Here is a 15,681-nt window from a genome sequence, read left to right on the forward strand (position 1 = left end):
CAAGTAGAAATAACGTTCTGAAGTTCTTGGTGCAGCCACAGTCCATAGAAGTTCATTTTTGAGGTTAATGTTTTGTAGTGTTCATGAGTTTGATTGTTGTTGGGAAGAAGCCATTCGTGAACCTGGTGTCATGGTTTTCAGATTCCTGTACCTTCTTCCCAATGGTAGGAGTAAAATGTGAGCATGGCCAGGGTGATGTGAGTTGTTGATGATCTCGGATGATAAAAGCAGATATTGGCTATTTCTCTTCTAGCACTTTTCTCCCTTTTGTAGGACGTTGTGGCGGCACCTGGTGACAAGGCGTCTTGTTGTGGGAGGCGCTAGTCACGGGGTCGGTACCTGATTTGGTATTTAAGGCCGGGCAATGCCTTGGAGGGATAGGGAGCTTTATTAGAGAGATTAAACACGTCTAGCGCACACAACTCATGTCCGACTAGTTTGTGGCTGGACTCCTGCGAGTCCCCGCTACAACGTATTGAATATTATCAGTAAACCTCGATGTAATATTTTAGAAAACAACATTTCAAAATGCACTTGCATACCATCCTCTGCATTTGAGTCCTTTACTTCATCGAACGTGTAAAGTACAAAATACATTTTTCAAATCTCTACCGGTTGAATAAAATCAGTTAATTTTATCTGTTTCACTTTTAGATTACTGATGTCAAATGGGACAGCCTTCGTTTACCCATGTTATCCTCTTTAAACCAGATATGTTACACTTTCAACCAGTCACTGGTCATAGCTTCCACATCCAATGACACTTATAAGGTCATGGTCAGGACCTTCGCAATTCTCAATACTTTGATGTAATTGTTTGTCATTCTGTTTGAAACCTAGTTACACTTTAGGTTGTAAAGATTTTTGACAATGTGCGCAATATTTTTACTCGCTGACAACTGATGAAATATAAGGCATATTGTGACTGATTTGTGTTTGTACAGGCAGAATATTAGGTATGATGACATTCCTGCTGAACTGCGAGTAGAGACTGCAGACAGGCGTCAGGAGTTGGTTGAGTGTGTAGCCAATGTGGATGAGCAGCTTGGAGAAATGTTTCTTGAAGAGAAGGTTCCTACAATTGATGATCTAAAGGTGAGTTTTTAACTGTGTGTAGGATATGTATATCAAACTTCAGCTGTTTGCAGGTTTCATATTGTATGCGGATATTGATGAAGAAGAAATGAGGGTAGGGTGGTGGATGTTTTCAAGAGAGAGTTAGATTTAGCTCTTAGGGCTAAGGGATATGGGGAAAAAGCCGGAACGGGGTGCTGATTTTGGATGAACAGTCATGATCATTTTGAATGGCGGTGTTGGCTTGAAGGGCCGAATGGCCTACTCCTGCACCTATCTTCTATGTTGTCTCTATGGATTTTAACAAGGCCTGTGATGAGGTCCTGCATGGTCGGCTATTCTGGAAAAGGTGATCCAGCTTGAGACAGCCAACTGGATTCAAAATTGGCTTGGTAGAAAAGTCAGAGGGTGATGTGGAGGTTATTTTGCTGACTCAAGGCTTGTGACCAGTGGTGTGCTGCAGTGATCTGCTGTGGGTCCACTGTTGTTTATCATCTGTATTATGGTTTGGATGACCATGTAGTTAACATAGTTAATACATTTGCAGATGATACCAGAATTAGTAGTATTGTGGTTAGAGGGGAGGGATATTTAAGTTTACAGCATGATCTGGATCAAGTAGGAAAGTGGACCAAGGAATGGCAGATGGAATTACGTGTGAGGTGATACATTTTGATAAGTCAAACCAAGGCAGGACTTGCACTGTAAGTAAGACACTGGAGAGTATTATAGAGCGGAGATATAAAGGAGTACAGGTGCACCGTTCACTGAAAGTGGTGGCGCAGGTAGATGGCGAAGAAGGCATTTTGCACATTTGCCGTCATTAGGAAAACTATTAAGTACAGGAATTGGGAAACCATGCTGAAACTGTTGAAGATGTTATCTTTGGAGTATTCTGTATAGTCCAAGTCACCCAGCTAGAAAGAATGTCATTGCTCTGGAAAGGGTACAGAAAAGATGCACAAGGATATTACCAGGGCTTGAGTTATAAAGAAAGGCTGGAGCGGCAGGGAGTTTTTTTCCCTTGAAGTGTAGGAGACTGAGGGGGTAACCTTGAAGTATACAAAATCATGAAAGACAAAGATAAGGTCACAGTTTTTTCCCCAGGGTAGAGAAGTCCAGAACTAGAGTGCAAAGATTTGAGATGAGAGAGAGGAAAGATTTAATGACGTCTGAGGGGCAAGTTTTTCACACAGACGGCGGTGTACATGGAAAGAGCTGCCAAAGGGAATTGCTGAGGTGGGTACAATGGCAACTTTGAAAAGTCATTGAGAGATGTCGGAGGATGGGAGGGATTTAAAGGGATCTGAGCCAAGTGCAAGAATATGGGTCTTTCTCGGTTATAAATGCTGTTCAGCATGGGTACATTGGGCAGAAGGGCCTGTTTCCATGCTGTATGACTCCATAATTCGAAGGCGATAAGATGATGATAAAGTTGCATTCAATAGATTTAGATCTCATTGTGTGGAATCCTTTTTATACTGTTCAGTCTTCTCAAAATAAAAGTGAAGCAAACATACTGGAAGTTAAGCAACTATTGAAATTATTTTTTCATTGAAAATGTTATTCTTGTTGCTGCATTGTGTTTCATTCTTTTTATTTCTTCTCTCAATTACTTCTAGGCTGCTATAAGGAGAGTAACTATTAGCAGGTTATTTTCTCCTGTGCTAGTTGGAAGTGCTTTGAAAAATAAGGGTGTGCAACCACTTTTGGATGCTGCCCTCGACTACCTACCAGACCCAAGTGAAATCCCGAACTTTGCCATTGCCAATCAATCGTAAGTGTTTTATATTTTTGTTACCGATTTAAAACGTTCATCTTTAACATGTGTATGGTAATTATTCAACCTGCAGTTATGTTTTTTATTCTATATTCATTTTTGCCTGGTGGTAAAACGTTCACATTAAGGGGCACATATAATTTTGTTATCACAGCAAGCATTGATCTGGATAAAACAAGATCATCAAAAGGGAAATGTAACTGGCTTTCAAGCACAATTGCATACTCATTGAGTTAAGATTCCTTCTCTGTTTGAATTGATTAGATTCATTGGTATGGTTTTAGACAGAGTTGTGATTATTGTTTTAGTGCTAGCTAGTATCTGCTTGTTGAGTCTCATTGTCTAAAGTCGTCTTGTTAAGTCTCATTGACTGTACAATTCAAATTGTACACCCCAGCACAAAGCTAACATTGGCCTGATTCCTTTATCATTGTTACTTTTTTGCATATCTTTCATACATTTGTTCTATATCTCTATACATTACCGTCTTGTTTCTCTTTCCCCTGACTCTCAGTCTGAAGAAGGATCTCGACCCAAAACGTCAATTCCTTTTCTCTAGAGATGCTGTCTGACCTGCTGAGTTACTCCAGCTTTTTGTGTCTATCTTCAAGAAATATATCCCATTGTTTATTGTAGCCATAAAATCTGAAACATGGATGCCATGTGCAAGTTGGGATGACTAATTGAGATTCCTATTATGCAGAGTTTTGTTTCAGAGGTGGTAGAAGGATGGAGAAGTGAGGATGAACAGAGGTAAATCCAAAATGTCAGGCCCAGCCTGCTGAAGTCATGGCATGCTATGCCAAAGCAAATGATGAGGCTGCACACCAGGTCAGAATTTGAGAAACAAGATGGAGGTTCTTAGTGTTGTAGTGGCTACTGGGATGTATTTAGGAAGGAATTTACACATGGAGCTCGGAGTTCAAAATGCAGAGCATTGTGCACAATGAAAACACAATGTTAATCAGATAGCTGTGATGAAGGCTAAATGGGGCTGATGTTGGGTAGAGTGAAGGTAACAGATTTGGATACATGGATATTTACATGTTGACTAAAATCTGAGTGAAAATGGCTTATTGTGCACATTTCTTTCTTCAGGGATTCAGACGATAAAGTTAAAGTTCTTATGGATTCAAAAAGAGATGATTCACAGCCATTTGTAGGTTTGGCCTTCAAACTAGAGGTAATTCATTAATAGTATTGTTATTATCTTTATGCATTCAAATCCAAAACTTGATAATAGATTAGTGTTTCGTAGTTTGTAGGTTGCCCTCGAAATAACGGGGTTTGGTAGATTTTATTGATATTCAACAGAATTTTAAATAATTTTTGCCAACTCAATCATGCTGACCAGCTTTTATGAACGAGACCCATTCCTTTCTAATTCTTTCCTATCCGCATGCTTGTCTAAATATCTACTAAACGTTGCCATTGTACCTACCTTTACAACGTTTTGTGGCAGTTCATTCCTTATACACACAACCCTCTGTGCGTGTAAAAAAAACTGAAAATGCCCCTCAGACCTGTAAAGATTTCCCCTCGCACTTTAAAACCAGACCCTGGACTCTTCTATCCTGGGGGAACAGAGAGTGACCAATCTATCTTGTGACTGTCAGAGTGTGACTGTCTATCTAGAGAGACCAATCACCTTATCTACCAACTCAAAATTAGTTTATTTGGGGGCAGAGAAGCAAAAAAGCATGTGTCTCTCGTGTATTGAAGTATACCATTTACAGGGTTTTTTAGAAAAGGGGCTTGTGTCTGCGCTGTATAGCTCTGTCTGACATCTATTCTTTGAAGTGCATGAATTTTCCAAAATCTATAATATCGTTTCAACTTTTGTGGAATTCCCTGCCACAGAGGGCAGTGGAGGCCAATCACTGGATGGATTTAAGAGAGAGTTAGATAGAGCTCTAGGGGCTAGTGGAGTCAAGGGATATGGGGAGAAGGCAGGCACGGATTATTGATTGGGGACGATCAGCCATGATCACAATGAATGGCGGTGCTGGCTCGAAGGGCCGGATGGCCTCCTCCTGCACCTATTTTCTATGTTCTATGTTTCTAACTTCTAAAGTACTAAAAGTTATCACCAAAAAATTCTATGCAGGATCTGTCTGATCTTAATGTAATGGAAAACTCCAATTAAACTGCTTGGATTGCAACGGAGCAATTTTAATTTTGCAGAAAAAAAATTCCACTACTGCGTAATGTTGAATTAGTGTTATGCTGATCTAAAGTTGTTTTGGTATCGGTATAATTTTCCTTTTCATTTATCAGGCAGGTAAATTTGGACAGTTAACATACATTCGAGTTTACCAAGGTATGCTAAAGAAAAGTGAGAACATCTACAACACACGAACAGGCAAGAAGATTCGAGTGCAGCGCTTAGTTCGAATGCATGCAGACCAGATGGAGGTATGACTTCTGTGTAAGAAGGAACTGCAGATGCTGGTTTAAACCGAAGATAGACACAAAAAGCTGGGGTAACTCAGCGGGACATGACTTCTAACTGAATGTACTAAATATTCTTTCCTGTATTTGTACATTCTCCAATTAACTTTTAATGCTGATAATTCTGCATCTATTGTTTGTTCATTTTGTGATTATAAACGATCCACTCTGGTAAGAAAGTTGAATTTCTTATTTAGAAAGATACGTTCATAAGACATCGGAGCAGAAATTGGCCATTTGGCTACTCGAGTCATTCAATCATTGCTGATTTATCTTTTAATCTCAACTCAATTTTCCTGCCTTCTCCCCATTACCTTTGACACGTACTAATCAAGAATCTATCAATCTCCGTTTTAAAAATACTCAAAGACTTGACCTTCACAACCGTCGTGGCAATAAATTCTACAAATTCATCACCCTCTGGCAAACTAAATTCCTCCTCATCTCCTTCATAAAGGTACATCCTTTTATTCTGAGGCTGTGCCCTCTGGTCCAAGACTTTCCCACTAGTGGAAACATTCTCTCCATGTCCACTCTTTCTAGGGACTTTCATTATTCGCTGTTTCAATATCTAAGTGCATTGCATTCCTCAGGACTACCTGACGCAGAGGCAGGCGTAAGTTTTAATTGTCATGTTTTTGTAAAGTACATATTCGGTTAGTATTCATGCTTTGAGCATGTGCATCATAATATTGAAATTTGAAAACTGAGATGAAGGTACTTGATTGTCTTATCTTCTGTATAGTAATTACAGATATTGTTATATGATTATGCTTATTACATGAAGGCAAAACTAAAAATTACCTTACACCATATAAAGGAAATTAGACCCAATTTCATTGTGCATTTGGTGACATTTTAATCTCTACAGTGAGTGAATAAGTTGGAAGAAACCTGACAAAGTTTAAATCTCCTTCAACCTAGTCTCAAGTTATTTATTCAATGATGCAGAATTCTTCAATGCATTCTTTAAATATGCTTGTTCCCTCAGTTTGGTTTGAAAGCAAAACTTTTCTAGTTCACTGGTGGAATTGGTTCAAGCTTTGCCAAAAGTTTTGTAAATTATGATATAATTAAGTAGAAAGGCAATTATATAAACTTGTTAGGCTGCTGCTGCAAGTCGGAATTTAATTGTCTGTTTTGGGACATGTAATAAAAACACTCTTGACTCTCCCTTGACTTCTGACTTCTCACGATTTCATGAGGGAAAGGGAATGATTGTTAAATTGATTCAATTTACATGAAAAATAACTACACTTTGTTGCTTTTGATAGGATGTTGAAGAAGCATATGCAGGTGACATTTGTGCTTTATTTGGCATTGATTGTGCTAGTGGCGATACATTTACTTCAAGATCAAACGGCAATATTTCATTGGTAAGAAGAACATTTATACCATTTAAAAGCATTTATCGGCTTCATTTGGTGAAATTGCAGAAATTTCATGTAATGGAAAATTCTGATTTATAATTTAACAATAAACATTTGCACACAAGTAAACTGAAAGTTTCAATTAAATCTCTTCTATTAGCAAAAAAAATCACCGGATAAAAATGGTTACATTTTTTGTTAAATTCTGGTAGGTAAAAAGAAATAAAGTGAATTCTTGCCTCTTTACAATTTTTTTTTTTAACTTTTTGCAGTTGTACCAAATTATTTTTTTTATCTTTCAGGTTTCTTCAAGCACAGTATTTAAAAATACATTTGCTTGTTAAAAAAAATTAATTGAAGCTTAATTTTAAAAATAACCCATCAATGCTTAGATTATCCAACCTATAATATCTGTGATATTACCTGTGCAATGCTAATTGTTCTCTTTTTACGACAGGAATCCATTCATGTACCTGAACCTGTGATATCAGTTGCAATAAAGCCTGTTAATAAGGTATGCATATCTGCATTCAAACTCCTGAAATGTATTTTTATGTCCTCAGGTTATTCCATACCTTTTATTTCAACCAGCGAGCTCCCTTTTTCCAGGTCATTTTTGGTTACTCTTGAGCTAACTAGAAATGCTCTAAAATCTCCCTACTATACCAGTCAAGAAAAATATTAGAAAGGAACTTGTGAATTTGTGTCACTCATACCCAACTGTAGATCAACTGGGAGTGGATTGGACAGAAGTATATGATGTACAAATCTGTACTAAAATCAAATGTAAGCCTTCTAGAAAATCATGAAGAAAGATAACGTTTTTAACATCAATTGGAGCCATGACGTAAAAAATGGATTAGCTAATGAACATTAAATAACATTAGATATTGGAACTAATTATAGCAAATTACATTCCATAATTTCCACCTCCTAATCTATCACTTTATCCATCTGATCATTTTAACAATTTATGGTACAATGTATATACTGAATGTTTTACTTTGTTTGGAAACAAATCAATCATGGTTAAAATTATGAATATCTGACACCATCTGTGCTGTTTTACAATAAAATAATCAAATGTCGGCAGTAGACAAATTCTCTTTCATTACTTTAAAAAAATCTAATAATATACTCGGTTTCCTAAATTCATAGATCAAAACTACTAAACACCCCCCCAAAATTCGTGTTATTTTGGGAATATGATGATGTAAATTTGCTTTGTATTTAAATGCACTGTTTTGACCGAATGAAATTATTATTGTGCTCTAAAGCTTCAGAAAATACTTTATAGACTGCCGTATTCTGTTTCAGAATGATTTAGATAAATTTTCCAAAGGAATTGGCAGATTTACACGAGAGGATCCGACTTTCAGAGTTACTTATGACACCGAGAGCAGAGAGACCATTGTATCAGGAATGGGCGAATTGCACATGGAAATTTATGCTCAGGTATTAAACCTTTCACAACAATGCTTTATCTAAATGTCTTGAGCTTTGATTAGGTTCAGAAGTTTTATTAGTATTAAAGTTCAATATGAATATAGTGAACCACCGTTATAATGGACCAGTGTGGGGGGGGGGGGGGAATGGTGTCCATTAGTACTGATTTCCCATGATTATCCATGCTCTCCAAAGATGCTGTCTGACCCGCTGAGTTACTCCAGCATTTGTGTCCTTCATCATTGCACAAATGTTGATCAAAGCAATTGCTTGTCAATTTCTATGGCCTCCCGCAATGTAACTAGCAGCCGGTGTTCTTAAAGAGACAGTGTTGTCTGGTTGCTATGGGGAAGCTCCATCCATTATAACTGAAATCCTACAAAGAGGTCCGTATTAACGCAGGTAGACTGTATATTTTAAGTGTTCATATTTTAAGTATTCATTTTAAATTAAACAAATTTATACTAGCGTTTAAGTTAAGATATCTATACTTGCATATAGTGATGGGTTCATTTAAAAGTCTTGTGTAAACCTATATATATGCCTAATAATTTCAGGTAATCCGAGCTAAGAATTGTTTTGTTTTCCTATAATTCAGTTAAAATTCTATCGATGTACACTACTTTGACAAGCACTCAATCCCCTCAAATAGCTGCAGCTGAAGTTCAATGTAATCAATTATTGGGCACCTCCTTCGTTCTCTCCCAAGGTCCAAATCTACAGCAAAGTAACAAACAATCTCTTGTATGTTATTGACAAAGTTACTCCATTTGTAATGGCAATTTCTATGTGCATTTAATGATGGCACTGTAAAATCAGCTGTGTATATAACATTGCTTTTTCAGATTTTTTATGATCTACTCATTCGAATTTGCATACTGATATAGTTAATCTTGTCGTGATCCTGCTCAGTATAAAACAAGCCACAGTAACCTCCATAATTGTAAAGCAATTATTTGGAATTTATGGTAGCTTTACGGTTGCTAATTTTATGGATTGGTAAATGACTTCATGTACATTGAATATGCTTCATTGAACATGGATGAATTATATTCATCTTGACAGTTATAAAGATAATTGGTGAAGTGTAATTACCTTTCATTTTAGTGCTAACATGTTTTTGAACCTATGGAAAGCTTTTAGATAAGTGCATGATAATTTTCATAGTTTTTATAGTGTAAATTCCAAACTATTTCTGATTTTTAATACTCATCTTTTAACAGTTTTTTTATCCTGAAATACTGAAGAGTTGGTTGATCTTTATTCTTTATGCAAAATCCAGAGATAATACACAATTTTATCAAAGATAGTAACTATATAATTTTGTGCAATGTCTTTAACAGTTTTCTAATACATTTCACAAAGGAATGAGAAGGGAGGTTTAGAGTGAATGAAGATGATTAAAAAGTCTTGCCAGAGGGTTGTAGGATGCAGGGCGGGATATAGAGCTGCAGTTTAGAGGTTTATGGTGCATGAGACAAGGAAAAACATACACACAATGACTAGTTTGAATTTTCATGAATAGAAATAGAATAGACTTGGTTCGGCAACTTGAGCGCCTTGGAGAGGAAACGACTACAAAAAGTAGTAAACACTGCCCAGTCCATCATCGGCTCTGACCTCCCTTCCATCGAGGGGATCTATCGCAGTTGCTGCCTCAAAAAGGCTGGCAGTATCATCAATGACCCACACCATCCTGGCCACACACTCATCTCCCCACTACCTTCAGGTAGAAGGTACACGAGCCTGAAGACTGCAACGGCCAGGTTCAGGAATAGCTACTTCCCCACAGCCATCAGGCTATTAAACTTGGCTCAGACAAAACTCTGAACATTAATAGCCCATTATCTGTTATTTGCACTTTATCAGTTTATTTATTCATGTGTGTATTTACGTATATAATGGTATATGGACACACTGATCTGTTCTGTAGTCAATGCCTACTATGTTCTGTTGTGCTGAAACAAAGCAAGAATTTCATTGTCCTATCAGGGACACATGACAATAAACTCTCTTGAATCTTGAATCTTGACTTTATTGTCACATGTGACAAGTCACAGTGAAATTCTTTGCTTGCATACCTTGCCAAGGTATGCAAATAGTCACGCATTAAAGGGCGTTTACAAAGTTACAGGTCCTCCACTGTCCATTGTTCTTCACGACAGTCCCCTCACGCCTGGTCCCCCACGCTCGTACCCCTCCCTCACGGCAGTTCCCCCATGCTAATTCCTCCTTTGTTCCTTCGCTCGGCAGCTGCCTCCTCACTTCCACGTGTCCAACCTCATAGAAACATAGAAATTAGGTGCAGGAGTAGGCCATTCGGCCCTTCGAGCCTGCACCGCCATTCAATATAATCATGGCTGATCATCCAACTCAGTATCCTGTACCTGCCTTCTCTCCACAAGGGCCACATCTAACTCCCTCTTAAATATAGCCAATGAACTGGCCTCAACTACCTTCTGTGGCAGAGAATTCCAGAGATTCACCACTCTCTGTGTGAAAAATGTTTTCTCATCTCGGTCCTAAAAGATTTCCCCCTTATCCTTAAACTGTGACCCTTCCAGAAGCGCCAGGAGCCGTCATCGACCGCCGCACTGACCTCACCACTAACGCTGCCAGGTTCTCTCTGGACGCCTCCATGGCGCTGACCCAGGCACCGATGACTCGGGAGGTCCAGTCTACGACCCGCGAGCCTCCGGCCCATGAGGCCCAGGCTGCGAAGTTCCGCCGCCGGCCCTTACCGCTGGCCTCGGCTTCTGCTGCTCGCGGTGCTTCTGGAAGGAGATTAGGAAGGAAAAATCTAAACATGAATGGTTGAGCCATTTTTTCTTAAGGACCTGCAAATGATACTCAGAACAAGCATTATAATCAGTTACTTTATATACCAGGATAGATTTAATGAACTGTGTTGCCTTGGTCTGCATTTATGGGAGGACATAATTTAATCCGTGTAAAATTTGTGGAAGCTTGCACAGGTTAGATCAACAGTAATCTATCTGGGCCCTCCTCGCCTTTTTCATGTCACTGCAGAGAATTCACCAATATTGCAAATGTTTGTTTTTTATGTTGCTTCCTTCTGATGACAGAAAGTGAATGGGATGTTCCCCTGACTTACTTGGTGGGTGAATTTTATCCCAAGGACTAGTTCACAAAACCAGCTGCTTCTCTAGCAGAAATAGTAATACGACTGCCTTGGCAAACATCCTTGCTAAGCTCCAGCGATTTAAACTATACTAGGAATAATAGTTGGAATAGTTAACAATAAATTCTTAATTGAACGAATATGTTCTGGTTCAGGCCTTTTGTGTAACAGCTACTCTGTTTTTGAGCTCTGCTGTTGTGAATTTAACCCCTTGCATGTAATTAAAAGTGACATTGTGATGTAAATTAGACTTTTTTTCTCTTTCTGGTAAATAGTCAGTGATGCCAGAATTTGTCTTTGGCCTCTGGCTAAGAACACCTCCAATGGCATAGATTCATTTACCAACAACACCACTGCATCCTGTATTTTATGCATTTTACCAATTGTATCAGTAAACTAAAAAATAGTCGATAAATTAAATTATCCAAAGCTGTTTAAGGTTAATTGGAGTTCTCAGATCAGGATTTGAGTATTTCGGCACCTGATTGTGATTGTGATACATTGTGAAATGTATTTATCGCCATTTTTATTTATGAGAAAAGTACAGTTTAGGATACATGTCTACTTTTATGACTTAGAATCATAGTCATAGAGTGATACAGAGTGGAAACGGGCCCTTCGGCCCAACTCGCCCACACTGGCCAACAATGTCCCAGCTACCCTAGTCCCACTTGCTTGCGCCTGGTCTATAACCCTCCAAACCAGTCCTATCTGTGTACCTGTCCACCTGTTTCTTAAACGATGGGATAGTCCCAGCTTCAACTACCTCCTCTGGCAGCTTGTTCCATACACCCACCACCCTTTGTGTGAAAATGTTACTCCTCGGATTTCTATTAAATCTTTTCCCCTTCACCTTGAACCTATGTCCTCTGGTCCTTGATTCCCCTACTCTGGGCAAGAGACTCTGTGCATCGACCCGATCTATTCCTCTCATGATTTTGTATACCGCTATAAGATCACCCCTCATCCTCCTGCGACTCGACCTTCAAGGAACCATGCACTTGTACTCCTAGTTCCCTCAGCTCTACAATAATGCCCCAAAATTCAACACCTCACACTTCTCTGTATTAAATTCCATTAACCATTCCTCTGCCCACCTAGCCAATCGATCCAGATCCTGCTGCAATCGTTCACAAACATCTTCACTATCTGCAAATCCACTAACTTTTGCATCATCAGCGAACTTGCTAATCTTGCCCTGTATGTTCTCATCCAAATCATTGATGCAGATGACAAACAGTAACGGGCCCAGCACCGAGCCCTGTGGCACACCACTAGTCACAGGCCTCCATTCTGAGAAGCAACCTTCCACCATCACCCTCTGCTTCCTTCCATGGAGCCAATTTGTTATCCATTCAGCTATCTCTCCTTCGATTCCATGAGATCTAACCTTCCAGAGCAGCCTACCAGCGGCACCTTGTCGAATGCCTTACTAAAGTCTATGTACACAACATCTACAGCTCTGCTTTCATCAACCTTTTTGCTCACTTCTTCATAATTCTGTGACCCTTGTAAATGTAAAGGCTATTTCTCGTTTTGCATCTTCATGTATATGCTTTTGTATGCTGCTTTTATGCTACTGTTTTTATTCAGATTCCACAACAACAGCATCTCGCGAGACTTCTAAGTCTTGCAAGATAGCTGGATGAGTTCTAGATTAAAAGTGTGTAAGTTTTCAGAACTGACTTTGAACACTGGTTTCCCAAATACAGAACTCAAACAAGCAATGTACAAGTACTTATAGTAGATTCAGTACGATGCTCTAAAGAAGCCTAAAATTATATTAAATTATTTTACCTTTTATTCAATGCCAGAGACTCGAAAGAGAATACAATTGTCCGTGTCTAATGGGAAAGCCTAAAGTTGCCTTCAGGGAAACCATTGCTGCACCTGTTCCGTAAGTAAAGTTTCATATTATAAATTCACTCTTGTTTTAAATTAATTACCACAAATAAAAGCTGTTACATTTTTGTTAGTCTTGTCTCATTAGAACTGCAAAACACGAGGCAAATTTAAAATTTCTGAATTACCATAGAGATAGTTGAGTCCTGGGATATAGTGGAGAAAACAAATGGCAAAAGTAAGGGCAGAGTTTTGAGGATTTTTTTTAGAAACGGATAAAAACAGGTGAACAAGAAAGATCGAGGTGAAGGTAAAGCTTTTAATTCTGGACTTGCAAAACACCATTGTGAGAGTACCTTCACACCTCCGTGAAAGTACCTTCACGTGTGTGCATGTGTATATAAATATATGTACAGTGCCCTCCATAATGTTTGGGACAAAAACCCATTATTTATTTGTTTATTCGCCTCTTATTTATTTATTTGTATCATTTGCCTCCATACTCCACAATTTGAGAATTGTAATAGAAAAAAATCACGTGGTCAAAGTGCACATTGTCAGATTTTATTAAAGGGTATTTTTACACATTTTGGTTTCACCATGTAGAAATTACAGCTGTGTTTATACATAGTCCCCCCATTTCAGGGCACCATAATGTTTGGGACACGTGGCTTCACAGGCGTTTGTAATTGCTCAGGTGTGTTTAATTGCCTCCTTAATGCAGATATAAGTGAGCTCTCAGCACCTAGTCTTTCCATCACCTTTGGAAACTTTTATTGCTGTTTTTCAACATGAGGCCCAAAGTTGTGCCAATGAAAGTCAAAGAAGCCTTTATGAGATTGAGAAACAAGAATAAAACTGTTAGAGGCATCAGCCTAACCTTAGGCTTATCAAAATCAACGGTTTAGAACATCATTAAGAAGAAAGAGAGCACTGGTGAGCTTATTAATCGCAAAGGGACTGGCAAGCCAAGGAAGACCTCCACAGCTGATGACAGAAAAATTATCTCTATAATAAAGAAAAGTCCCCAAACACCTGTCCGACAGATCAGAAACACTCTTCAGGAGTCGGGTGTGGATTTGTTAATGACCAATGTCTGCAGGAGACTTCATGAACAGAAATACAGAGGCTACACTGCAAGATGCAAACCACTGGTTAGCCGTAAAAATAGGATGGGCAGGTTACAGTATGCCAAGAAGTACTTAAAAGAGCAACCACTGTTCTGGAAAAAGGTCTTGTGGATAGATGAGACAAAGATTAATTTATATCAGAGTGATGGCAAGAGCAAAGTATGGAGGAGAGAAGGAACTGCCCAAGATCCAAAGCACCTCATCTGTGAAACACAGTGGTGGGGGTGTTATGGCCTGGGCATGTATGGCTGCTGAAGGCACTGGCTCATTTATCTTCATTGATGATACAACTGCTGATGGTAGTAGCATAATGAATTCTGAAGTGTAGACACATCCTATCTGCTCAAGTTCAAACAAATGTCTAAAAACTCAATGGCCGGCAGTTCATTCTACACCAAGACGATGATCACAAACATACTGCTAAAGTAACAAATTCTTGAGTGGCCAAGTCAATCACCCAATCTGATCCCATTTGAGCATACCTTTTATATGCTGAAGAGAAAACTGAAGGGGACTAGCTCCCAACACAAGAATAAGATGGCTGCAATACAGGCCTGGCAGAGCAAAGCCAGAGAAGACACCCAGCAACTGGTGATGTCCATCAATCGCACACTTCAAGCAGTCATTGCATGGAAAGGATACGCAACAAAATACTAAACATGACTACTTTCATTTACCTAACATTGCTGTATCCCAAACATTATGGTGCCCAGAAATGGGGGGACTATGTTTAAACACTGCTGTAATTTCTACATGGTGACTTGGACAGCTTTGGGGAGTGGGAAGATGCATGGCAGATGAAGTTTAATGTGGATAAATGTGAGGTTATCCACTTTGGTATTAAAAAATTGAAGGCATAATACTATCTAAATGGCGTCGTTGAGAAAAAGGATCTGGGGTCCTTGTTCATCAGTCTGTGAAAGTAAGCATGCAGGTACAGTTGGAAGTGAAGAAAGCGAATGGCATGTTGGCCACAAGAGGAGTCGAGTATAGGAGCAAAGAGGTAATTCTGCAGTTGTACAGAGCCCTAGTGAGACCACACCTGGAGTATTGTGTGCAGTTTTGGACCCCTAATTTGAGGAAGGACATTCTTGCTATTGAGGGAGTACAGCATAGATTTACAAGGTTAATTCCTGGAATGGCGGGACTGTCATATGCTGAGAGAATGGAGCGGCTGGGCTTGTTTAGAAGGATGAGAGGGTATCTTATTGAAACATATTAGATTGTTAAAGGTTTGGACACGCTAGAGGCAGGAAACATGTTCCCGATGTTGGGGGAGTCCAGAACCAGGGGCCACAGTTTAGGAATAAGGGGTAAGCCATTTAGAACGGAGACGAGGAAACACGTTTTCTTACAGAGAGTTGTGAGTCTGTGGAATTCTCTACCTCAGAGGGCGGTGGAGGCCGGTTTTCTGGATACTTTCAAGAGAGAGCTAGATAGGGCTCT

At 39.1% G+C, this 15,681-nt stretch overlaps 1 protein-coding gene across 2 annotated transcripts in view; it reads left to right on the plus strand.

Moving 5' to 3' along the window:
* Positions 1-15,681, plus strand: part of gfm1 (G elongation factor mitochondrial 1) — a 51,199-nt gene that overhangs the window by 16,404 nt on the left and 19,114 nt on the right. For both annotated transcript variants that reach the window (XM_033031147.1, XM_033031148.1), the window contains 8 exons: positions 945-1,095; positions 2,697-2,851; positions 3,953-4,037; positions 5,132-5,269; positions 6,580-6,681; positions 7,133-7,189; positions 7,993-8,130; positions 13,078-13,160. In XM_033031147.1, the coding sequence (XP_032887038.1) occupies positions 945-1,095; positions 2,697-2,851; positions 3,953-4,037; positions 5,132-5,269; positions 6,580-6,681; positions 7,133-7,189; positions 7,993-8,130; positions 13,078-13,160 (909 nt within the window). The remainder of the gene's footprint in view (positions 1-944; positions 1,096-2,696; positions 2,852-3,952; positions 4,038-5,131; positions 5,270-6,579; positions 6,682-7,132; positions 7,190-7,992; positions 8,131-13,077; positions 13,161-15,681) is intronic.

This window comes from Amblyraja radiata, chromosome 13, assembly GCF_010909765.2.
Source record: "Amblyraja radiata isolate CabotCenter1 chromosome 13, sAmbRad1.1.pri, whole genome shotgun sequence".
Classification (NCBI taxonomy): domain Eukaryota; kingdom Metazoa; phylum Chordata; class Chondrichthyes; order Rajiformes; family Rajidae; genus Amblyraja; species Amblyraja radiata.